The sequence below is a fragment of the Pangasianodon hypophthalmus genome, chromosome 6 (assembly GCF_027358585.1).
Source record: "Pangasianodon hypophthalmus isolate fPanHyp1 chromosome 6, fPanHyp1.pri, whole genome shotgun sequence".
NCBI classification, from domain to species: Eukaryota; Metazoa; Chordata; class Actinopteri; order Siluriformes; family Pangasiidae; genus Pangasianodon; species Pangasianodon hypophthalmus.
Genome location: NC_069715.1, coordinates 9,176,802 through 9,202,459, shown reverse-complemented (window position 1 = coordinate 9,202,459; position 25,658 = coordinate 9,176,802). Strand labels below are relative to the sequence as shown.

The 25,658-nt window shown below is 38.9% G+C and overlaps 1 protein-coding gene across 1 annotated transcript in view; it reads right to left on the bottom strand.

The window, feature by feature from the left end:
- cmip (c-Maf inducing protein) overlaps positions 1-24,907 on the bottom strand; it is a 30,174-nt gene extending 5,267 nt beyond the window's left edge. The window contains exons 1-18 of the mRNA XM_026927673.3: positions 23,919-24,907; positions 9,476-9,601; positions 9,133-9,183; positions 8,365-8,526; positions 7,711-7,752; positions 7,378-7,440; positions 7,061-7,141; positions 6,852-6,955; positions 6,011-6,115; positions 4,934-5,272; positions 4,432-4,497; positions 3,832-3,858; positions 2,886-2,934; positions 2,603-2,710; positions 2,365-2,481; positions 2,123-2,263; positions 1,801-1,848; positions 568-714 (exon numbers count right to left, since the gene is read on the bottom strand). Coding sequence (XP_026783474.3) covers positions 568-714; positions 1,801-1,848; positions 2,123-2,263; positions 2,365-2,481; positions 2,603-2,710; positions 2,886-2,934; positions 3,832-3,858; positions 4,432-4,497; positions 4,934-5,272; positions 6,011-6,115; positions 6,852-6,955; positions 7,061-7,141; positions 7,378-7,440; positions 7,711-7,752; positions 8,365-8,526; positions 9,133-9,183; positions 9,476-9,601; positions 23,919-24,263 — 2,121 coding nt within the window. The 5' untranslated portion in view covers positions 24,264-24,907. The remainder of the gene's footprint in view (positions 1-567; positions 715-1,800; positions 1,849-2,122; positions 2,264-2,364; positions 2,482-2,602; positions 2,711-2,885; positions 2,935-3,831; positions 3,859-4,431; positions 4,498-4,933; positions 5,273-6,010; positions 6,116-6,851; positions 6,956-7,060; positions 7,142-7,377; positions 7,441-7,710; positions 7,753-8,364; positions 8,527-9,132; positions 9,184-9,475; positions 9,602-23,918) is intronic.
- Positions 24,908-25,658: the final 751 nt, after the last annotated feature.

Below are 25,658 nucleotides of genomic sequence, written 5' to 3'. Positions count from 1 at the left end.
GGCAAGAATAATGCCCTGAGACAACATGAGGAAGAAACCTTGAGAGGAACCTGACTCATATGGGAACCTTTCGTCTTCAGGGAGACACCCAAAATTATAATATTAAATCATTACAGTATACAATACAGTAAAACAGTACTAAGGCTCACACTCATCATTGACCTTTCTCCTCTTTATTCTTCTGATGGGCTCCCAATGAGATAAAGTGCTACAACCCATCCAAGCTGAATTTTGTGTCATTTAATTGTCATGTACAGTAATTGTTGGAAATACACTAGATATGCGTACAAAGATTAAATACAGTGTGTACTGGTAGGCAAGAATAGTTGGAAAAATGAGGTATTTTGGCCTAATATATTGTCAGGAATGAAAGCGGAAAAACAAGCATGTTAATTACATCTCTGAGTGGTACAAGTAAAGGCTGGAAATACTGCGACTCCTCATGCAGTCAGAAAGAACAGGGCTTTAGACTGGCTTAACCAACATGACAGAATGGTTTATTTATGATCTGATGTGATAAACGGGGTTTCTGGCAGTTTATCTAAACGCACAAGCCTCCAGGATTACCTGAGTGGACCACAGGTTGAGCTGTTTGAGGGACGGCAACTTGATGAGCTGCTCAGCGCAGGCACTGGTGACGTTGGTGAAGGCCAGACTCAGGTTTTCCAGGTTCCCGAAGGAGCCAGAGCTCAGTAGACGGGCAAGATCAGCGTCCTGCACAAGGGTCACAGCACAGTCAGATGTGACATGAGCGAGAGTGCAGCCTGGCTGCTGTTCGCCATTCAGTATTCATACATGCGCTTGGAAGAAACCATGTAGTTAGAAAAATGCCATTTAGAAAGGTGATTTTATGCAAACAACGTGAATTTGAATTTTATTTGAATTTTATAAGTTATAATACCATCTGAAATTGAATTTTGTGGTTTGCAAAAGTGCAGACTAAATGCAGCTGAGTTTCAAGCTTAAGGGTTTGAGACAAATGTTTGAAATTCAAAAGTATGTGTAAAAGTGTTTAAAAAAAAAAAAAAAAGCATCCAGTCACATTTTATATTTGTTTCCAAAATATCATCCATGTAACTTGCACACAAAAGCAGTCAAACACAGAAGCCCTCTCCCTTCCCCATGCACACAGACACAGCAGCAGCATTTTGCTGCAGTAGAAAAAACTTTGCAGTAAATGCATGTGAAACCATGAATGCGGGATGTTCCCAGCCTCACATTAGTAACACTGTAATCACTAACCACCTTGTGCAAATGAATCATTAAAATGTTTCTTTTATTATCCTCTATTATAAAAGACAGGAGATGAGTTCTGTGTTCAACTGCATTAGTCTGCAATTTACCCTGATGTTATGTGAATCTAGTGAATCAAAAAATCCTTAAGTGTGAAATTCAGATTCAGATTACTCTTTTGCAAACCACAAAATTCAATTTCAGGTTCAGATGGTATGACACAATTTCAAAGACAATAATGCTCAATTTAAGATCTTTGCATTTAAATTTCAAATTCCTTACACTATAGATACTTTAAGAAAGAAACATGGGAATTTATTTTAATATTTATTTTAATATTGACACACAACTAAAACATGCAGGTTATAATAATTTACCAATGTTAATTAAGCAACTTTAAGCAGACGTTACCATTTTACATAATTACACAGACTATAGGAGATTATATAAACTATCACATTACAAGAGAGACAAAAGAATGTCCAGAATAAATAAATAAATAAATAAATACACAGAGTTTAAAGGAAGGAGAAGTGATATACACTAAAGTACAAATAAAAGACTAACCGTGGACTTGGATGGCAGAGTGAGTCGGGTAGGCCCTCCTTTTCTTTGCTATAAAAGTAAAGGAGAAAGAGAAGGCGAGATTACAGACTTTCTGAATTTCTGCGGCTCACCAGCAGGTGGCGTGTGTGAGATCAGAATGTGGGACAGTTAAATGGGTCACTGAGAGGTCTGGAAATGAGAGCACTGCGTTAAACCAGCCATAGCAATGTGTAACTTTGCATATTCTCAGGAAACAGAGCCACGACCATATTGTGGTGTGGTGTGATAATATCGGTTTCCATAAAATGATCATTCGACCATGTGTCTGCATATGTTTACGTACCAGCTCTTTAAGTTCTCGCTGTCTGTCACACAGCTGCTCGTACATGCGCAGGCCGACCTGTGTGCTTTCCAGGGTAGAGATGATCTGTAGCTGAGTGTCCTTATTCTCTATAATGTTATACTCCAGCATCAGGCACAAGATCTGCTCCACACATATAAACATAAATATGTGACCTTGCTATACATTTTAACACTGTTTGACATTTTTGCTCTAAGCATGCACACATGCACAAAAGTACAAACCTCCACCATGGTCTGGTTCCCTCGCAGTGCCAGCAACATGCAGGGCCCCAGTTTGTTTTCTGCCAGAGACAGAAGGAATTTCTTCGTCTTGTAGCAAGAACCCATGAGGATGTGAACCTGTGGTGGCATTGAGGTGTCAGCTATTAACACAGATGTACTGCAAACGCAGCAGACGAGAGTAGCTCTCTCTTGCTCTCTCTCATTCTCTCTCTCATACACACATTGTACATATACACACCATGCTGGCAAACAGCTCTCCATCATCATCACAGGCCACGCCTCCTGGACTGTAGAGCTGAAACCAGCCATCTTTTCCAGAACGCACACTGAGTAAACAGGAGTGCACCTGTAAAACACACAAGCACACACCTTAGTGTCGTAGATTCTAAGCTACCAGATTAATTACATCTTTATTTACAAATATTCTTCTCTCAGAAGAAAAATACTGAAAAGATAACATCAGCAATAAAAAGTGATTAAACAGGGACATGTTAGAAATTTTAGTAGGCCAGTAAACTCACCTCCTGTCTGGGGTCCTCGGCAAACCTCTGAATAACGTACTTCAGCTCTCTGCAAAAACATGTTAGACTTGTGTGATACACAGATTTATTCATCCCTACACGATTTTACACTGCCATGATATCCTGTGACATTTACTCCCATTATATTACCAGACCTGCCAAGAGTCACTCAAAAAATATGCCAAAAGAGCGGTCCTTTTCTCCCCCATAAAACGGAAGATTAGCCAATCAACATATCAATCTTGAATGATTTGCACAGGTGTTTTGAACTCTCTGATATTAACTGACACTGCCTGGAAGCTCCGCCCCCTTCTCCCCATCTCATCTGCTCTAAATTAGACTTGTGGGAAGCCCTCGCTTTCTGCCAGGAAAAATACTGTACATCCGATAATGTTATACTGCCCTCCTCTACTCTCCTTAAACCTGAAACAGTGGAAATTCTCATTTTCCTTTGTTTTTTTAGGCTCTGGACTATTAAATAGTTTCACGATTTCTTTAAATGGTAAATCGTGAGCAGGGAAAAAAAAAAAAAAATCAATATCGCACAAGCCTACTGGACATAACTCAGCACACTAGGTATTACATTTTCTTAAACACTTACAGCTCATATTCATCTTTCTACTTTCCCTTTATAACACAATTGTCTTTATACTCTTGCAAAAATAAGAATGCGTATGGCTTCTTCAATTAACTGAACATAATCAACTGTGATACTGGGAAGCTTACAGTTAACTCTGGTGCATTAAATCACATGCTCCTTATTAATATTCTTAAACCGGAGTCCCGTGGTGGCATATTTACATGTGCATGTCTATTATTTTGATTAAATGTGTGTGAGCAAATTAATTATGACTATTATTTAACTTTATCTTCCAGCCCCACCTAAAACTATAAGTTGAGACAACAGAGGTAAACAATGCACAGAGATATTACTGATGTCACTTACTTCGTAAATTTGGCATGAGCAAGGGCCCTAAGAGAAAGAAAGAGAGAGAGAGAGAGAGAGAGAGAGAGAGAAACACATAACTCAGTCTGTGAGCATATCCGTACTTGTGCGTGTGCACGTTTCATGTTTTTGCCATGAGCCCTGGGATGTCTGCCTGTTGTTGCCTTTTTCTTAATGAGGTCTGAAGGCTCAGATTAACATGTGAACGCAGGTGAGTTCCCCACCTGTGGCAACCGCAGGGCTCTGTATGAGACACATAATGAGTCCCCGGCCAGCAGGGCCAATTACAGTGAGCTCTCGGGTGCTGTGGGCTCTGTAGACCCAACACACACCGTCCCCCTGCAGAGCCCAGCTACGGCTCAGCCACGTCAGCAGGCTCCCTGACTCCTTGACCCCAGTGAGACCGACCCCACCCTCCCATACACACACCTCCGCAGTACAGGATGCAGGCATTGAAAAGAAATTATATAATCTCTATTAATAAAATGATTCTAAAGTAGAGATATTCTTTTCTAATTGCATCAAACAACGTGAAAATAGAGAAGGCTGAGTGCTAGGGGGGAAAAAAAAAAAAAAAAAAAAAAAGAGAGCAACACTCACTCTTTGGGGAATGGGATGGGCTGCAGCAGGCTAGCCAGCGCTGGTCTCCAGTCATCATAGTCCGAGCTGCAGAGAGCAGGCCAGAGGAAACACCAGATTAGTGTTATACACAGGAAGAATAACAAAGGAGGAAATCAAAGCCTTATGTTTGTCAGGGGAGCAAGACATAAAATTAAGAGATGAAACCTGAGCAGTGGTGCTGGGATTCAAACACTGCCAAGCTGCAGGATCAGGTGTTAAACTGTACTGCAGTTTAGCGCACTTATTTAACCAAGTTGCTGTTACAAGCAGGTTTCAGGTCCCTCATCCACTCTTGTGTAGAAAAAACTAGTTCTTTCAGCATGCTTACAACCTCACCATACAATGAATGTACTAAATAATGCTAAGGCAGCCTTAAACACATGTGCACCTGATCAGCTACACACATGCATGGTCTTGCTTTTTGGACATACAGGATTTATTACTGTTCTGAATAATCGGAGGCCAGAGCTCAGACACTCACAGCATTTTGAGGATGAGAGCAAAGCAGGCCAGCACTCGGTCAGCCTGGGCAGGGAGCTGAATGGACAGAGCGCTGAGAGCTGGGCTCACCAGCAAGCACTCGATTAGGCTGGGTTCACTGTCGCCCCCTGCGGGCGCCTTACGCAACGCAGTGTTGGCAGTGTTGTTGTTGCGCTCCAGCTCAACCAAGATCTCACTGGAGTTGACGATAGAGGGAGGAGGGGGCGAAAGGGCGGTTGGAGGATCGGGACGCATCAACCGTATGGGCATCGGGGGCTTCCGCTCGCTCTGTTGCTGACAACCGTTCCTTATCTCCTTTAGACTAGGAGAGTTATCACGACTGACAGGGACACACAGAGAGCAAGACAGAGAGTGAGAGAGAGAGAGAGAGAGAGAGAGAGAGAGGGAGGGAGAGAGAATAAGGAAGAAAATGAGAAAGATGACAGTACATTCTCAATTTACACGACTTAACATTCAAATACACAAAACCTGTTGGTTTTTAGGAAGCCTCAGTTTGCAACAATACCTGCAAGCTTATATTTAGCTGATAAAACTACAGCCTTGCAAAAAATACACATTTTTTTATGTAAACAAATGTAACACTTGAATCAATCTGATTGTAAGAATAATGCATTAGGCATCATAAACACTTCTACATGTCCAAATCAAACAAAGACCATGAAATACCCACTAGAAAATGGAAACTATTCAAACAGGCAAATTAAGAAAAGGAGGTAAGGGAACAACAAAGACGTGGTTTGGGACATCTCATTCCCACGGGACAGAAAGGTGACTAATAGTTCATGGAAAATCTGAGCATAGTTCCTACAAGGTATGCCTAAGAGGGCCCAAGGACTCAAAGAGGTGATGTAATTATTAAAGGCAAGCCTGAAAATAACACACACAATCTCAGATTGTTAACACATAAATGTAGACGTGACTGAAACACAAAATGCAACTGTATGTTCTCACCAAAACTTCACTAGATTTTAGTGGAGTTTAAAACACACAGATGCGTGGGACAGTTGGAGATTTTAAGTGAAATTTTCAGAGCTCAGCTCACATTCCTTGAACTCACCTGTTAATAAACTCCTCATAGCAGGAGTAAATAGCAGCCAGGCACACTGCCACCAGGTTAGGGAGAACCCGAGGGTGAGGACACTGTCCAGTGGGGCCATGCATGCTGAAATAACACACACATGCCAAAAAAAAAAATTTTTTTTTTTACAATTCACACACTAAATCCAGCAGTACAAAACCAAGGTCCTGGGCATGAATTAGCCACACCCAGCACTAAACAGGCCATTAATATGACAGACCTAACAGGGTGTGCAGCAGTGTGTAAACATGTATGTGATAGGAAAGTTTGTACGTGCACAGTCTAGACTTATTGGCACCCATTATGAACATAAAGATTACAACATAGATAGAGATGTAAAAAGTGATATTTTGATCCCAAAATAAAATTATACATCATCCCTTTATGATTAACATAATATATAAAACATAAAATAGGCCTGATCACACATAATGGTATTTTTATGCCATATATATTTTTTAAATCTTCATTATAATGTGCAGGTCAGCAACTAACATATCTTTTGTGTTGAAAGCTCTTTAGTTTCCCCACAGTGATGACAAAGGATTTTTACGTGTGCAATCTCACTTATAAAATGCCGACAGTTTGTTTAGGAGTATTAATAATTTTGATGTTTTAGATCCAAAAAGCTATGACTGATTTTCGTTAGAAGAAAGAAAGGTGGTTTCTTGTTTTACTCATAGTGTATATTGATTTAATACAATGATTTCTGTCCATTCATTTGAAGGGCGCCAGTAGATTCTGAGTTTATCAGCCGTGTGGGGGTAATTAGTTCAGCTGTACAGGATGTGGGCACACATTCACAAGTAGCAATACTGACCTGTGGATGAACTTCTTGACTACCTCCATGCCTGCGTTAAGTTCATTCAGAGCCAGTATATACTCCTGAGTAAAGAGACGCAGTCTGGGACACTTCCCAAAATCCTAGAGAGACGAGAACAGTTGCTAAATCAAACAGCAGTGGTCTGTGTGTACATGTAAGTGCACTGGCCATCACAAACACACACACACACACACACACACACTCACCATGTTGTGTTTGAGAATTCTCTGGACCACTGGAGTGAACACTTCAATGACCACCATGGAGCGTGGACGCTCGCGACAGTGCTGTGGAAAGAAACAGAACTTCTGAACGCTGAGTGCCACTTAGCTAACACTAACCATCCTCTGCACAGACTCATGCTGTACTTGTGAATCACAGTGTAGTCACCAATGAGTGAAACTTTCACACATAATCTAGCCAAATAACTTCCTAAGAACCAAGAATGTGTGCAATCAATCAGCTGTTTCAGTGTTTCCTGCCCTGGTTAGCGGTTGTAGTGGGGAAACCAGGTGCGTGTTACCTTGCAGAAAAATTCACACAGGTCAGGGGGAGGGTGGTTATTTTCCAGCAGGGGAGCAATCGCCTACGGGCAGATAACAGCACCATTACTGAGCATACACACACAGTACGTAAAATAATTTTTTCGCCCATTACATAGTATGTAATATAGTATGTATGCCATTTTCAGCTCATATAAAGTCATAATTTATTTAAAGCTCATTTTACATAGGTTTAAGACATAATAACCACTCTGTTGAATTTAGTCCCAGGACTATCCCATACTAAGTTTACAGTTCAAAAACATCCCAGTTCTAAGAGCAGGAAGTAAATATAACTCAGCAAACCCACTCACCACAATGATGCTCTCATGGTCCTGGGCACTGAGGTTGGTGTTCTGAGAAGGAAGTGACATAAACAGATTACTCAGAATCCATGGGCCTGTTTCTTCCCTCTTACAGCCATGGAGCAATGAGTCGACACTCAACAAGCCTTGTTTCCAGCCAACATAAATACCCTGTATTGTTGTGCTGTTTTATATAGTGTGTGTGTGTGTGTGTGTGTGTGTGTATATACACAGTAAGAAAACACAAGCCAAAAGTTCAGTGTGACTGCTGCTTAATAATCAGTGACTCCTTCATACTGGCCAAAGAGACCACAGTAATGAGCTCTTGTTATCTATTTGGGTCACATGACCTGAGGTTCTGAAATTTGCAAATCATAGTCTAGATATAGGTGAGGCAATGTGAAAGTAACTGCCACAAGATACAAGTGTGTCTTTCACATACTGCATCCATTCTCTTTCAGTGAACTGACTTGTCCAAAGGTAATTTTAGATGGAAAAGCAGAAAAGTGTAGTTTTCAGGTATCTCCTGCATTGCTATAGCGAAGGGTGAAAAAATGATACACGCTAAAGCTAAACCTTAAATGCTGGCACCTCTGAAATCACGAGCAATGCAGTAGAATCCTAATTATAGCACAAATTCTTTCTCGTGTGTGTGTGTGTTACCTCAGCGAGTAGGGTGGAGATAATGTGAAGCGGGGCTTGGTGGATAGATTCATCCTGCAGTGGAGAGGTAAGTGCCATGTCCACCAGAGCTCGGATTTCCTTCAGCACCACGTCCCAGCGGCTGGGATTATTCAGGACCTTGCGGTACTTGTAAATCTTTTTCTGTTGACAGGGTGAAAACCGGTTAAAAAAAAAAAAGTGATGCAATTTACACACAATAAACATTTAGCTTCATGTATATCACTAATTTGTAAGCTTATAAATAGTCAACTCCAGAAGCATTAGTACCCCTCATGTGAAGAACAAAAGGAAAACACATATGGAGATGCTGCATAGTTTTATAGTTTTATTTTAACCCAGTATTTTTTTAAACTGAAAGTGCTTTCTTAAGTAGGGTATTTTTTTCTTTGCAAACAACTGGTTTCACTGATTTACCCCAAAAATGGATATTTATTGAAGCATCCCTGGAGACAACAGCCGCACTGAGCCTAGATGACTCTCCACGCAGAACATTTCAAGTTACTTATGCTTGCCAAGGATAACAATGTGTTTGTATTGATTGTAAATATTCTTTAAGGGTGCCATTAATATAGCCATAAATGGCTTTTACGGATCAATCATGAAAACAACATAAACTAAACGTTTTACTGAACGCATCATGTCTATAACATCCACATAACAATCTGTGGTTTATGGAATGTTAAGCAAAGTGTAAATACATGATGTTTCTCTCAAGCCTACATAAATACTTAATGTCAGTAACCTTACCTTCCACTGTAGAGAGTGAAACCACTGGTCCCGCAGATAGCTGTTGGCGGCCTGAAAAAACACACACACACACCCCGTGCATTTGTATACGAGTGTGAGCGTCATGGAATTGTTTAGATGCGTGTCTGTCAGTGAGAAGAATGTGAATATAAACAGGTTTCTGTTTACAACTGAAAATACTGTCAAAGAAATGAAACAGCTGGAATGGAGAACTATGTGTAAAACACATTACCTTTAATCTGATTATATTTCTATACAATGCTAGAATTCAGAGAAGATTATGTATGCTCTATGAAATACAAAATGCAGTCATAAGGCACGTCTTAGCTGGACAGAGCTGTACCTGCAGAAGAACGGTCCCTCCAGGGACGCTGAGCTGGACACAGTATTTGGGGGCATTGTCCCAAGACAACAGCTGCAGGTCCTCTATAGTACTGTAGGACAGAGCTGCCTCCATGTAGCCTGTAGGCTAGAGAGACACGAGAGGAAAAACTCATTTCATTTCATGTGAAAAAACATACAACACAGTCAACCAGATGCACCGTGTAAACACTACGCACTTCATTATTTACTTCAACTGACATTCAAAGCAAATTCATATTGCTCATATGTCTTTACAGTTACAAATATTTCAATCAGAATATAAGTCCTTACCAACCCGAGTAAATATTTTCAGTGCTAAAAATAATATGATATAAGTCATGTTATATTATTTGCAATATAACATTACAATATAAATTGTACATACAGTGGTTTTGGAAAGTATTCAGACATCTGTTTAGAAGAGGTCTGCATACATTCTGAACTAGAAAAACTGCTTACACCTTAAACATCTTAAAGAAGTGAAGTTCCAATCATCTGCTCTTAACATCTCCTTTGTGGTTATTTCAGTTTCACTATAACTGTCCGCTTTAACTGATCTCAGATTGACTGTAAAAAGTTTGTGTTCTCGTTATGCATCACCCAGGCCGCTGGATCTCTTTTTTTTTTTCAGCTTCACCAGATCCTGCCTGTAGTGCTTGTGGTCACATGGCTTCAAATGTCAACAGGCTGTTCCCGGTCTCCATCTCTCTACAATAGAACACTGGAGCTGTTCCTTTATTAGCCTCCCTCCCGCCTCTATAGCTCGGCTACAGGCTCTTCCGTTATTAGATGCGGCCTCCCCCTGATGTTGAACAAACAAGGCTATTACTTGATTTGCACTGCCCTCCCTCTAGACTCAAACCAAACCGCAGTTCCTGTATTTGTGTCAGCCACCCAGTTCAACAGAGCAAACAAGCTGTTCCTTTCTTTGACTCATTCTGCATGTCTCGCTTCTGCTCGCTGTCTCTCTCTCGAACAAATATGCGATTCCTCCCTCTATCTCTCCTTTCGTAACAGAATCGAATGGGCTATTCTTTTATTTACAACTCCTCTTCTAGATGATGGAGCAACTGGCTGTTGTTCCTGTCTGCCCTCCTCCCTCTGCTGCTGCAGTTAAATGTGCACCTTCAACACGTGCGGCATGTGAGAAGAGACCGATGACCACGCAAGGTGGAAAAAAAACATTCAATTGCGGAAGCAGAAGCGTTCTTAAAAAAAAAAAAAAAAAGGGGGAAATAAAAAGTCAATACGTGAACATGGGAGTGAGCGTACAGCACGGCTCTGAACCTCTTGGCCAGGTTGTCATAGTGACAGTATCCTGAGCGGCAGCTCGCCGTGGTAACTCTGCTTTAGCTCTCACTTCGATCTGTGGCCATCTCCCTCTCTTACTGCACTCTCCTCCTCCTCCTCCCCAAGCTCCTTGTATCCCTCTGGTTCATCACATTCAGCCTCTTTTTCATGCTGCAATTCTTCCTTAAAGAGGAGCTGAACAGCTCTTGTCGCCACATTGCCATGTTGCCATGGAAACAAAGATGAAAAAGAGACATATGTTTTTTTTGTTGTTACCAGGGAGATCCAGATGGAAAAAGATGTTGGGGGTGGGGGTTGAACGTCGGTATATTCAGATCCTTTCCCTGGAAATGATGGACAGATCTAGATTTTTTGCAAATTTCCTATTTTGGATATGAATATAAACAGGAGTTTAAGATACGTAAGCAAAGCCCCCGAGTGGATATCATGGAGGAGTTGCTATGCTGTTTCCAAAGAAATTCTCATCTGAAATGCTAGAAACAACATCCAGGACCTTGATGAAAGATAAAGTACACAAGTAGACACTCTAAACAGTATGACTCAACAGCACAACACACTGTTACACACAAATGATGTAAATGCAAACTAAATGCAAATCTGATGATGTAGAATTACAGCCATACAAGAGGCTTGTCATAATAGTGTCTTGGCACTGTGTAAGGATCTGAATAAACCACTGAGCTTGGCTGCCTTCGTCTTGTGTCTGATGCACACCTAAAGTAAACTGCAGAGCCCAGCGGAGGCAAAGTACACGCCATAACGAGCAGGAATCTAAATCAACTCAGCCCTGGTGAGAGCGAACAGGTTCAATAAAACCTGATGTTGCAGGCAAACCTTTGAGGGCAATAAAAAAGCTTCGTACACATAAAGAGAAGGAGAAACATAAGGCAGACAAGTCATTATGTGCCTACATGTGGTACAGTTAGCACTTGCATCAATTTCAGTTTTGCATAAATTTAATCATGGCCATGATTATATATATATATATATATATATATATATCACTTTCAAATGTTAAAAAAAAAACAAAAAAAAAAAAAAAAAACTTTTGAGTACTAAAGATCGAGCTTCTAGCAAGAATACATCAGTAGTAGATTGAAGAAATTAATATCCCTAGCTACGTTTTAATTATAACTAAATGCCACAAAAGTCTTTACAACTGCCACAAAAAGTTACAATTTTCTGTCTCTGATCAGAACTGTGTGGGCGTATCAGATTGCATAATGATTGACAGCAGCGTCTCGCCGGTAATGTAAACAACTCTGGAAAAGTGCTAGTACTAGCACTTTGTTTGTAGTTTGGTTTTACACATAAATCATGAACGCTGTGTGGTGTGTTGGTGTATGTATATTTGTAATTATATCTGGCAGTAAAATCAGCTAATAATGTGGTTTGTGTGCAATCCACTGCTACTTCCACTTTCCAGAGGATTTAAAAAGCTGCACTAATCTGCAGTGTGCATGCGAAAATTTGCATGTAAACATGCAGAAGCAGCGCGCATCACGACTGGATTGATATAATAAACTAAAATGCGTCTTACTGTCCTCAGCGAGTGGCTTACTACTTCTGTTATGAATTTAACACCAGCTGCAAATCTGTTTTCATTTTTCTTTGAATTTTTGAACTTTTTTTTTTGCCATTTTCTTTTGGCCGATTCGAGATTGGCAGAAATATATTTGGCAGGAATGACGTCAATGTTACCAAAAGTTCCAGTCAGAATTTGCTATCTGCTTATGTCAGTTCCTTTTTAACCCCAACCACAGAAAGTGACTTCTTTCCTGCCTACTCAGCCTCTGCTTGTGATTTTTTTTTTTTTTTGCATTTTAGATACGCTATTTTAGTGCAGTAGTTTATGCAGTAGCAGCTGCACTGCAAGTGAAATAATCATGATCTACACTGTACAAAGGCAGAATCTAGGCACATCCAAAAGCCAAGACATAAGCAGATGGCGAATTCTGACTGGTAACATTAACATCATTCCTAACAAATATATTTCTGCCAATCTCAGATCTGCCAGAAGAAAATGGCCAAAAAATAAATAAATAAAAAAAAGTTGGGAAAAAAAAATTCAAAGAAAAAAAAAAAACATTTGCTGCAGTTGGGGTTAAATTCAAACAGAAGCTACAGATAACAATAAGAAGCTAATTATAGAAAAAAGTTGACATCTGCAATCGTAAAACTAAAGTAAATACTTATTATATTATAAATTAAAGAATTATTTGAAACAATTTTAATACAGATACTGAAACCACTGCATGTCATTGATTCTGACTCTTCTGTTAACAAACACGAGGCATTCACGATACCTAATAATCAGCCTCACTGTGCAGGCGATAAACACTTTAATAGAACGGGGAAAACATAAACCCATCTGTGTGTTATCTCAAACACTACCTGTTTGCTTAACACAAGTGCTAGAAAGCTTGCCATGTCAACCTAATACACGCAATGCACACTACATAGAGCCCTTTGTGATTGCTAGCAATATTCACAACGTACTATAGATGCTAAATGTTAGAAGAGTTATAAACTCCGAGAGAACACAGGCATTTGAGTGAGAGCTGTTATTCACCAAATTTATAATGAAATCATTAAGTATACTGTAGAGTGAGAAGTAAAAACCTTCACTTACGGACTCTTTTTCCATCTTGTCATCAACTGGACAAAATAACCTAAATCATTTTTGTACTTAATCAATTTATATTTCATTTTATTTTTGGACGTGAACGGAAATGCAATCTAAAACGGTTACGGAAATGCAATCTAAAAATACTAAAATAGTGACTAATTTTAAATTAAACAAAAAGTACATTTTTGTGAAACATAAGGTACCAAGAAAGAAGCTCTACAAATTTCTTAAGTGATTGATAAATCAATTAATTTGTTGTGAGCAATTTCGAGGTGCTGTGCCACAAACTTGTATGGTAGCAGTGCAACAATCCCTCAATGTACTGTTAAAAAAAAAACCTATTCCACATGACTGAGGACAGATCACTCTTCCCAGCGAGCTCTTTGTCTTCATTTTGTTTGTCATATGGATTTGAAAGAGCTGCAGTCACTGAACAAAATGCTTGATTTATGCTTGATGGATGCACCAAGGCTCGAGGGCAGCACGGTTAAAACAACAGATGATGCGGCCACGAGATTCGGCATCACACAGATATTGATCTGCTACATCGTGATACAAAATTTGTGGAACTAGTTTTTGATTGTGAGAACCATGTGACCCTTTTGTTGTCAGTTACATGGATAAGCTAAAAAGCAAACCAGACAAAATATACACGCTTGCCACTAATGTGTGTACAGCATTTTGGGGACAAATAACACTTTACGACAAAACACATTAAATGCCCTTCATAGTTTTGTTCAGCTGTGGTGGAAATGGACCGCTGACCACTTTACCTCTTCCTTTACCTCTTTCACTTTATGCTACCCCTTTTTTCTGTAGTGAAGTAAAAACTAGTCTTTTGCTACATTCAACAACTGTTGTCGACATAAACTGAAAAAAAAAAAAAAACCCACAACCCTTTCTGTATAGCTGTTAGCTACAGTGTTGTTCAACCCTTTATATAGTGGTGGAGCTCAGCTCTGTTTATAAGTAGAATCACTTTAAGGCAAACAGAAGTACAAATTAGGCAACGGCTCAGGCCATGTACATTTAGCTAACTGTACAGGTCACAAGCTAAGACATCTTAATTTACTTGTGAGAAAAAACAGAAAATGTTCTGTACACAATCAACAGGACACTTCACATGGATAATGACACATCTATAACACAAATCTCACATTTTCTCCTTTTGGACAAATGTTTAAAATTGGAAGCACATTTCCAGGTCGGAAGCTCACTCGACAAAGATGATCTCACTCCAGATTGATCATGGGCCTCCTAATATTTTCAAACATGTTTGATTGTTACGACTGAAAGTTTACTCGAGGCTTGTCGTGTTGGATGAAACTGATGAATGACTGATACAGACAACAAATGAGAACTGTAACTAGAAGAAAAGTAAAACAAAAGAAGAGAGATGGAGAAGCACTACATGAGAGAAATATGCTACATGAGATTGAAGACTGAGACTGAAGACTGAGAATGATGTCCATGAATGTTTTCAACTGTTATACTTCTTGTATGTGCACTTGTATATGTCCTAATGTTATACTGATCTTTTAAGGATTTTTAAAAATAACTGGAACCTCACAAATGAATGAAAACAATGGAAAGAAAACAATTTTCACACCTCATGAAATTACTAAAAATGTGACTTTCACCTCTGACACATGGTCTGTTCATCCTCATCCAGACGCCTTTCACAGAACCTCACATTTTGACTTTTTCCTGTTTTGATTGTATTGATTTGGTCCTTCTGACAGCAAGTCAAAATATGACATGAAGCTACTTGTGTTTAAATTTACACACACAACCCCAACTGTCATCCTGAGCATGAACAAGTCTCCGAAATAATCTCCAATGAGTGTGTGTGATGATAAACCATGATTGCTAAAATGGAGTTCAGAATTCGATGGAAAGAGTCACCGTTGGTGTCAGCACTGTTTTAAGATGACTGTTCTGCATGACTCAAATATTACTTCAATTTTTTGACTATAGGGCTCTTTGTGTGCTTCTAATGTGTTGTATACTTCAGAAACATAACGTCATCAGGACACATCCAGATACTGACAAAAGATCAGTTAAAACGATTCAATCAAAATGATTCTAATATAAACCAGGCTTCAAAAAAAATAAATAAATAAATTTTTACTGGAAGATGGTCAGCCACTGACAGTAAGCCTCCAACTATTGACTGATTTAGTTCTTTATTTTTAATATTCTGCTGGATATTGTTTCAAATATTCTATAAAGATAAGAAAAGCTCAAAGAATTCATTCAATGGAATAAAACAAAACCAACGGTAGAATATAAATCACACAAAAAGGCAATTCTGTGAGACACGATCCCATTAACACACAAACTTACAATATAAACTTGTCCAAACAAGACAACTTGTTTACAGCAGACTGTATTTTCCAAGTTTCTGCTCTCATCCTTCTTTAACAACTAAGATCCATCCAATAACATTCACTCCCCATACCAAACTCTAAACTCTAAAGGTCAAAATGCTTGCTTCACTGATAAAACGACACAGACGTAACAAAAAGCATAAATTATAAATGGTTATCAAATGACAATCTAATGACTGTGTATTTAATTCACACATATTTTTCACCGCCTCATCAGAAACTTTTTGTTACTGTTTGTTCCTACCTCATGTTCACAGCGTGCAAACCTGCCAGCCCTGAGGAGGAATAATGTGAAGTCCCTTCGTGGGGGAGATGCAGCACCTTTTCAATACAGTCCTTTCACAAATAACTTGTCTAAAGTAAAAACCAGAGAGCACAAGAGTATGTGGGGTTTTTACGGCAACAACCAGGCACAAGGGGGGAAAAGGCTGCCACTCATCTGTTTTAGTTAAAATGTACACAGGAGAAAATGCACAATTTCTTTCTTCTTGTTGTAGGAAAAACATGTGTTGCGTACAGCAATTTTCTCAGAAAGTGTGCAAAAAACTTTTATGTAAAACCACACACACATACATGCACCATTCTTTCCAGAAGCCGTTGCACCATTTAAAGTTGTCTGCGGTGACTGGCACAGCATTTTTAATCAATGGCTAATCATCATTGCCATTAAGATTACCATTGAATTATCATTAGCATTAGAATCTTCACCAAAAACAGTATATATATATATATATATATATATATATATATATATATATATATATATATATATATATATATATATATATATATATATATATAAAAACAGAAAAAAGGCAAAAGATATTGACAGAAAAATAGATTTAAAAGGCTTAAAAAAGCCATTTTTGACTAATTTCTGCCAAAAATCTGCATTTCATTAATAAATATTGTAATATATGATATATAATAGTTATAACAATAGTTTTACAACAGTAATATAACTGTTGTTAAATATATACTTGCCTAATGTTAGCCAAGTCAGACATACAGTTAAATAACAGAACATTCATTAATTTCATTGATTAATTAATAACAAAACGTTCTCCATGCATGCAAACATACGAAGCCGCACCTTTCAAGCAAATACATCAAGACAGGAGAGCGTTTCTAAAAACTGAAAAAACTAATGTGAGAAAAGAGGAGGGGGCTTGCAGGGGGGTCGGAGAGAGACAGCTAGCACACACTCATTTACTTACACTCAATTCCAGCCTCTCAGCAATGCTAGCTAGCAGACCGGTGCAGTTTAGGACACTTATTCAGATTACGTCTGGTGTTAAGACTTAAATGTGGCCTGGAAAGAGCGACACATGGTACATTTATGGAGGCTGCAGTAAACATATCAGCTGTGGTTCAACTTTGTTTTACTAACAGCTAGCTTAATGCTGGTCAAGCCGTCTTACAGAGTTCTTACAGCAGCTACAGAATGTTTTTAGTGTTTTTGAATTTATTTAATTATCAAATATTCAGTGCAGCCCTTAAAAAACAGGTCGTGTGTGTTAAAATGCATGATCGTTTATTTTAATGAGACTAAATACAGCATCACGGTAAAACTAAACTTGACTGCAATTTACAGTTATAAAGTCTGGATGGTGTTAAGGTAGCAAACAGAAATCTAATCTAGATATAAGAAACGGTGTAGACCAGGTAAAACCCAAAAAGCCACACACAAAAAACATGGCAGATCTAAAAGAGTATCAAAAAAATCAAACTGACATTCGCCTGAAACTACTACTGTTCTCAGTTAACTGAAAGAATCTGAGGTGTTTTTACACATGCAGTGAATAAATATGACACTGACTGACTATTTTACTTTATGATGCAATGTCAGCTAGATTAGTTAAGATCTTTTTTATCTTTTTTAAGCAGAGCACTGGCTGAAAGAAAGAAAGTGATGGCACACGGACCAACCTCTCAGCTATACCTTTAAAGAAATGTTCACTCTGATGACGGTGAAAATGTCAGTTAGATCAGCAACACATTTTGAATACAATATGACAAAAAAACCCCGATCATAACATGAAATATCACATGACTCTTTCTCTGAAGAATAGGAACACCACAGAGTCACGCACTCGAATGGCAGAACCTAGAAATTACTGCCAGGGGTATAAAGCTGGGAAATATGACAGCATAATATCCATATCATGATAAAATATCTCACAATACACTTTTATATATGTATATAAATAAATATCATGGTATGGCACTATTCTTTTTAATAACTTCTTCATTAACAATTAAAAATTTATGTTAAAAATATATACGCAACAGATTTCACAGAATTATTTCCTTTTTTCAGTGTTAAAGAACATATTTTTGTAGACATTAACTTAAAGTGTCCTTTTTTTTAATGCGGCACTACTGTTTTGCCTGGCATTTCATATATCATTATTGATATCATGTATAGCATGCTACACAACCCTTCTCTGGTATACACTGCACTGTTCATACTTTTAGTATTGTTTCGTCACATTTACTGTAATGGGGTAACATGTGAGATGTTACCTGTAGATAGGTAACCAGCCTTTCTCTGGTTGACTAGAACTGAAACTAAATGTAATGTTTGAACAGATCCATACAGATGATTTCTGTAATTATGGTTCTGTCCAAATGTTTTGCAATTTCGAAGCAAATTTCTGGGGGGGGGAAAAAAAAAGCCTGCAAAAGAAAATGCAAACCATTCTGTTTCCAAGTCCTGTAATTATGTGAATTTCTGAGGAGGCGCAATGAGCCAAATGCACACAGTCATGAGATACTGGAACACACACACACACACACACACATCATCATCATCATCAATTTTATTTTTAGAAAATGAAACAAATTTGCAAATTCAGACGACATGAAATAGTTGAATGGAAAAGCCAGTTATGACAGCTTTAAAAGCCTTTGTTGCCCAGTTCGCTCTCATTTTCACTAAACAATCACATTTTAATAGACAGTTTACAAAATAACTGAAAAACCTTCAGCAGTCCATGAAAAAAGTCTGGCCCTTGACACAATAATACACCATCTGCTTAATTATCAGTAATGTCTACTCTATAATCATTACTCTGTAGCTAATGATTGTTCCACATTTGAGATAAATCATTATTAACTCCAAAAATGTACGTCTTATGTAGAATTATGTAGAGTGCACTTATTATGGACTTCTGCACTTATGCACTAAATGCATAAAATAAAAGATCGAGTCCAAAGCCAAATTTCAGGAAACACAGAGCTCAATACCGACCGCTAAGTGACAAACATCTGCAGAATGTGTTCCTATTCATTTTTGTACTATTGCAAAGAATTTATTGATTGACTGCTTTTTGGGCCCCAAAGTGCTGTGTGGTTTCAACACTACAGCCACACCTTACTGTTGCTCCAATACCTAGAGTTTCTAATATCAGTATACTATCTGTACAAAAAAAAAAAAAAAAAGAAAAGTTAGAATTTCACACGTAGATGCAATTTATTTCACAATTTTCTCTTTGGCCTCAAATGTTTATTTCAGTGCTTCACCAATTCTACATAAGAGATACAGTTTGAGACTTTTACCTCGGTTACTACTGACGTTTTCTTACAACTTGAAACTCATTAGCTACAGAGTACCACTACAGAGATGACTGGTGTGTAGTGCTCTCTCATTGTGAAGAACGTCATGCTGTTGCTGTTTAAACGAATTGTCAATAACCCACTCAGAAGCACAAAAACAGTCAAAATATTGGGAATCCTTACTAATTTAGCGTAACGCTGTCTTAATTATTGAAATTTCTGACTGAGTATATTTGGTGGCCAAACATTTGGTGCATCCCATTATTTTAATTTTGTTCTATGAACATATTTATTTTCGATCTCTAGTATATAAAGCTACAGATGCTAATCTGGTGTAGTGGGAATTCGGACTGGGCGATACGATATGACAATATAACACCAATACTGTGATAAATTATATTGTCATAATAAGCTTTTCGGAGATATAGCAATATCTTTTTTTTAATAATTTTTTTAAATTAGTTTTCAATAACAAAAGTAAAAATAAAAACTAATTCCTCCAGCCGTGGAGGAATTTCCAGCTGCTCTCACATGACGGCAAGTGAGGAAGCTGATGCAGTCTGTGTGCCATATGATCAGCTGCGTTTTCTTTCACCACTCTTTATTTATGCTCTTACTTTCTGTTCCAGACCGACTGCACTGAAGGCTGAAGCAGCTTTAAACAGTCCACAGACTGGATGTGTGATTTTAGACATCACAGTGTGACCAAACTGTATGTCTAATTAAATGATTTTTCTTTAACCCGAGTGTGGGGATTCAGTTTTGCCAGTCCACTGCAGAGAAATGAATTAAAACCAGAATTGATTATGATCTTTATATCCCATCTTAAGCACATCACTGTCTGAAAGCAAGAGATGGCAAGCTGTAGCGTTTGCCATTTTTTTCCACTCTGCTAAAATTTCATATTCAGTACATCGCATGAAGTGTTTATTCCAGACAAATTTGTGTTGGGTTTGGGATTTGTTCACCCACAGCTTTCCAACGTTGTATATCTGTACACACAGTGCTTCAGGTGCGTGCTCGAGGTCATGTGGTACTATGGCTTTGCTCAGTGGTCCCAGTGAATGAGGGGGAGGGTATCACAGCTTGGTTTTATGTAAGGGTTACCTGATTCATTCAGCAGATTTGAGGCTGTTAATAAACAATGCACGATGGAACGAATTAGGCCTACTGTTGCAATTTTAATATGATTTTTTTTCTTTTCTTTTTCAACTAGTCCTTAAAATATAACCGTTTTAACATTTCCAAAACAAAACAAAAAAAGCCATGTATAAAATTATACACTATGTTCAATAAGAAACTCAGTTTCATTTATTGACAATGAGTATAAACCAGAGGAAACTTACTACTAAGTTAGGCTATCACAAATTAAGTGCAAATTAATGCGACTCTTTATTAAAATATATTGCACTGAAACAATTGTAAGCATACCAGGCCTGTCAGATAACCGTGGCAAAAAAATCCCCTAACAAATACTACTGTAGGCCAAAAGTGGAAATATGAAAAACAGTTCACATGGATACGTGCCAGTGTTTGAGAATGTCCTCGTAATGGCAGATCTGTGCAGAACAAAAGAGGTGCTTCATCTCTTCTATCTCAACCATAACAACCAAAATCTGGATAATTACCAAGACGCTGAATGAGATTTGGACAACAAGATACAAAAAAGTGCACTGATTAAAGAACATGGGGAACATTTTAGTACAGATGAATTTTGAGAATGTTGATTAGAGATGTCTGTGGCAAACAAAGTGGTGGATTTAATAGCAGTGTCTTAAGACCCTTCCTTTATTGTGGCCTTTTTCTGTCTCCAGCATTCGGCTCATACTGAACCCAGCTTTACCATAAAATCCTGGAAAACCCTCCACTCATCTCGTTAATTCCAGGACAATGGCAGTTCCTTTAGTTCCTGCACTTGGTGTTATATTTCATCATGAGGCTATTCTGATCTGATCCTACTGAAAAACTCTGATTACACGTGGCAGGATGGGTAAACCAAACTGTTTCTTCCATCTATGACAGAACAGCTTCACGCAAGAACCTCAGGAGGAAAAGCTTTTTAGTGTCTTTTTCATGAAAGGCTGACAGGAAGTGTATATGTCAGCATTACACAAATATCATGTAGGTCCTCTGTGCTTAAGGAAAACAGTGAGTCACATCTTTCATATCTTTCAGTGAGATCAGATGTAAAAAAAAAAAAAAAAGAAAAAAGAAAAAAAAAAAAAGACACAGCATTTCCTGAGAAAAAGCTATAAAATGTCACAGGCTTTGGTTTTTAATACCGGGTACTGCGTCTGGTGGAAACAGAGATGGATGAAAAGGTATTTAAGTAAAATGCTACGTTTTGTTAGATTAGCATCACATACACACTACTTCAGTCTGAAATGGAAAAAACATCGAGCTATAGGAAAAAAATATAATTGCATCACTCGAAAGAGCACAAGTTCAGAGGTTTAATGCTTGAAACAAATGTGGGGAATGTTCTTAAATTACAAACATTACAGACGCCAAGTAAAACATCTTAACCTTCGCCAAAAGAAAACATTAGCCACAGTCAACTACCCTTCTATTAGCTATGGTCAACTGAACACAGGTCACCTGCTAAACAGCTATTAGCCTAGAGAGCTTGAGAAGAGAAAACAGGGCAATCAGCTGACTCTTACTGCCAAAACAGTTCACTGTGATATGGTATATGAAGTAAAGCCTACAGATTTAAAGCCAAAGTTAGACCAGACCGACCTGAAACAATCTTTCAAGCTCATGAATATATTTAAAAAAAAAAAAAAAATCCAGGAACTAAATATAGTCACTCAACAAAAACCTGGACGAAAACCCATCCATGGGAAACGCACTGATATTACGCCTACGTGGAAACACGGGTTATTTTGAACCATTTTAGGCAGAACTCTGATAGCACGACTACATTGAAAAAGTCTTGATTCTGATAAAAAAACAATCCACTTTTCCACGAGCATGTCGAATGCCTTTTGTACGCTGCCTGTGCTGCGTCTATCTGACGTGTTTCAACAAGACCATATCTCCAATACATTTATTGTGAACCATGAGTCACTGATTTGACACCGGCACAACATGAAGCAAGGGAGTGAGATATAAAAGTGTGTGACATCAGTAAAAGACTGCTTAAAAAAATAAATAAAAGGTCTTGCCTTTAATTATTACTGACTGGCTGACTAAACTTGGGTGCACCACACCACACTCGCTCAAAACTGGCTTAAATTAAACTGAAATCCATTGTAAACATCTATTTTTGTAGTCACTATAATGGTAGAAGAGGATCCACATGACGCACAGGACTAAACTACCAGTGTAGGATCAGCTGCCATGTCTGTTTACATGATTACATTTTATTCCATCTCATAAAATGTGTAAACATGTACAAACCAGTCTGGCTTTGTTTCCCCAGAATCTGGTTCATCTTTAACCCACGGTGGTATGACTAAATATCCTAGAAGGCCCCATTCATACCGAAATATATTCAACACAGAAAATGTGCATTTAAAAAAAAAACAAAACAACTTATTATGCATGGACATCAAATTGGCCTCAAAATCTTTTGGCTTCCATTAGATGTTATAATTTCAAGTGCTGCTGGTAGCTTTTAAAGACATTTCTGCTTTCCTTTCAGGCCTTTACTGAAAAAAAAGAAAGACAAAACAGTCAACCAGCAGCGTTTTGGTTTTCACTGTGCGAAAATAACGGCTTTATTAACGATCGAGCTGTTCAGATGGAAGGAAAAGATTAATAAATCTCTTCTTAAAGGGTTTTTATTAACAATTAAAGTGCTCAGATGGACAAAAAAGATGAATAAATATCTTTATAAAAGGTTTTAATAACAATGGAGATGTTCCGATGGATAGAAAAGATTAATAAATCTCTTTATAAAGCATTTTATTAACAACCGAGGTGTTCAGATGGATGGAAAAAATGAATAAATCTCTTTCTAAAGGGTTTTATTAATGATCAAAGTGTTCAGATGGATGGAAAAGATTAGTGATGCTCTTTATTAATGATGTTCAGATAGAAAGAAAGGCTTACTAAAGCCCTTTATTAATGGTTTTATTAATGATCAAGATGTTCAGATGGACAAAATGGTTTAATCAAGCCCTGTATTCATGATCAACATGCTCAGATGGATGGATGAGCCAGTGGATGGAGGCTGAGGAAAGCTGGAATGGTCCTTGTGAATGCCAGGCTGGAGACAAAGCCACAGTGTAGCCATCATCTCCTATCAGCTGACAATCTGAATGTGAGGAACGAGGAAACAAGGACACGGCGTCTCAATTACGTGGCCGTTTTTCCTTTTTTCTTTTTTCTGGCTTTCTAAAGCAAATGATATGGCGGAGGAGGTGCAGTAGGAGCAAAGCCACAGTGCTCTTCGACATCTTGTTTCTGAAATAGCGTAGCTGCTGTAACAGTGGTTCAACATGGCTATCGTGAAGGGGGAGGAGGTAGGTGTGTGTGTGTGTGTGTGTGTGTGTGTGAGAGAGAGAGAGAGAGAGATCACGGGATCTTACCGTGGCAGACACGATGCTGCTGTCGGTCAGGGTGAGGTGGTGGGGTTCCCATCTCCTCAGGAACTTGGAGGTGAGGATTTTGCTCAGGAAGGTGCGCGGGTGTTTGACGGCGCACACCTGGATGTCTCCCTCGTGCAGGAGTTTATAGCGCATACCTCCACCTCCTCCTCCTCCTCCTCCTCCACCACCACCGCTGCAGTGAAGCGCGCTCCGGCGGCACGGCCCCGCGCCCACCTTACTGTTATTATTATTACCCTCCGGCTCCAGCAGAGGCTTGCTCTCCTCGCACTGGTACGTCTGGTTATTGTGCAGCTCGTTGCCCAAGCCGCTGCCGTTAAAATCCATGTCGAGGGCGAGCTCCGAGCAGAGCGGTCAGTTCACACGGAAACACTGAGAGGCTAAACCGGTCGCCTCGGTGATTAGCGCAGGCTTTTACTGGGACGGAGAGGAGAAAAGAGGAGAAGAGGAGAAGAGAGGAGAGCTACCGCGACTCGACCTCGGTCGTTTTATTAGCAGCGAGGGCGAAAAACCGACAAGCCATTCAGAAATCCCTGTGAAAGCCGTCTACATGAAATGCGAGCTATGATAAAGAGCAGTCCGAGTGTTTGTTTTGTTTTAGTTTTTTAGTCTCGCTGCCTTTATTCGCTCTGAATCCTCTTTCCTCGCGCTGTAGCACTCCCTCCTCCTCCTCCTCCTCTGACGAAGCTATTCAATATGTTCGGGCCATTATCCATATCCACTCTGTCACTCTCCACGACGGTATATTCCTCTGAGGTATTCCAACACAACACCGCGTTTAACGTCAGCCTAAAAGACAATCCAAAGCGCGACAGGTAACCTCTGCTGGCTTTGTTTTTTAAACGCTTGTAGACATGGTTCCCCTTTCTGTCTCTCTCTTTTTTTTTCCTCTCTCTATCTCGGTGAAGGAACCAAGCGCTTCGACAGCATCCTTCTGATTGGTTCACGCCTGGTCACATGACCTCGAAGTGACGTCAATGGGGAGGCGAGCGGATGCGCTGTTGTGCGTCTTTACACCACTGTGTGTGTGTGTGTGTGTGAGAGAGAGAGAGAGAGAGAGAGAGAGAGAGAGAAAGGCCATAGATTTCCCTTCACACAAAATGGAGAAAGAAGAAGGCGCACGAATTTGGGGTATACTGTAAATAAATAAATAAATAAATAAGTAAATAAAAAATAGAAAATCCAAGATTGTGAATTGTGTAGTGGCCTGTTAACAGTTCAAGTTAATGAAGTTGAAACTAAAAGCAGGTCCAACACCACTGCAGTGTAGGATTAATCTAATGCCTGAGAAGTGATATTTGTCTGGATCTACCAGCCATCATGTCTATCAGCTACATTTCTGCTGTGAAGGTTGTTCAAAGACAGTTAGCCTAATAAAAGACCAGTGACAAGAGTGGGCATGGAGCCTCCACGCTACAGGGCCTCAATTAAAAAGGAATGTCCTCCAGGCTACCAATTACAGCTGCGTCCTTTAATGGTATGATAAACTAGTCTGAAAAAAAAAATCACAGTTTTACAATATTAAATCTTCTGTTTAAAACACACACAAGCTGGCGGTGACAGTTAAATTAAAAAAAAAAAAAATTATCCATCGATTCTTTGACAAAAGTGTCATTGCAAGTGTCATCCTCGTATATTTAACAGAAAACGTTCAAATCTACTAATTGTCCTTTTTTTCTACAAAGATATTTTTCAGAATGACTTTTCCATAAAATCTCTGGG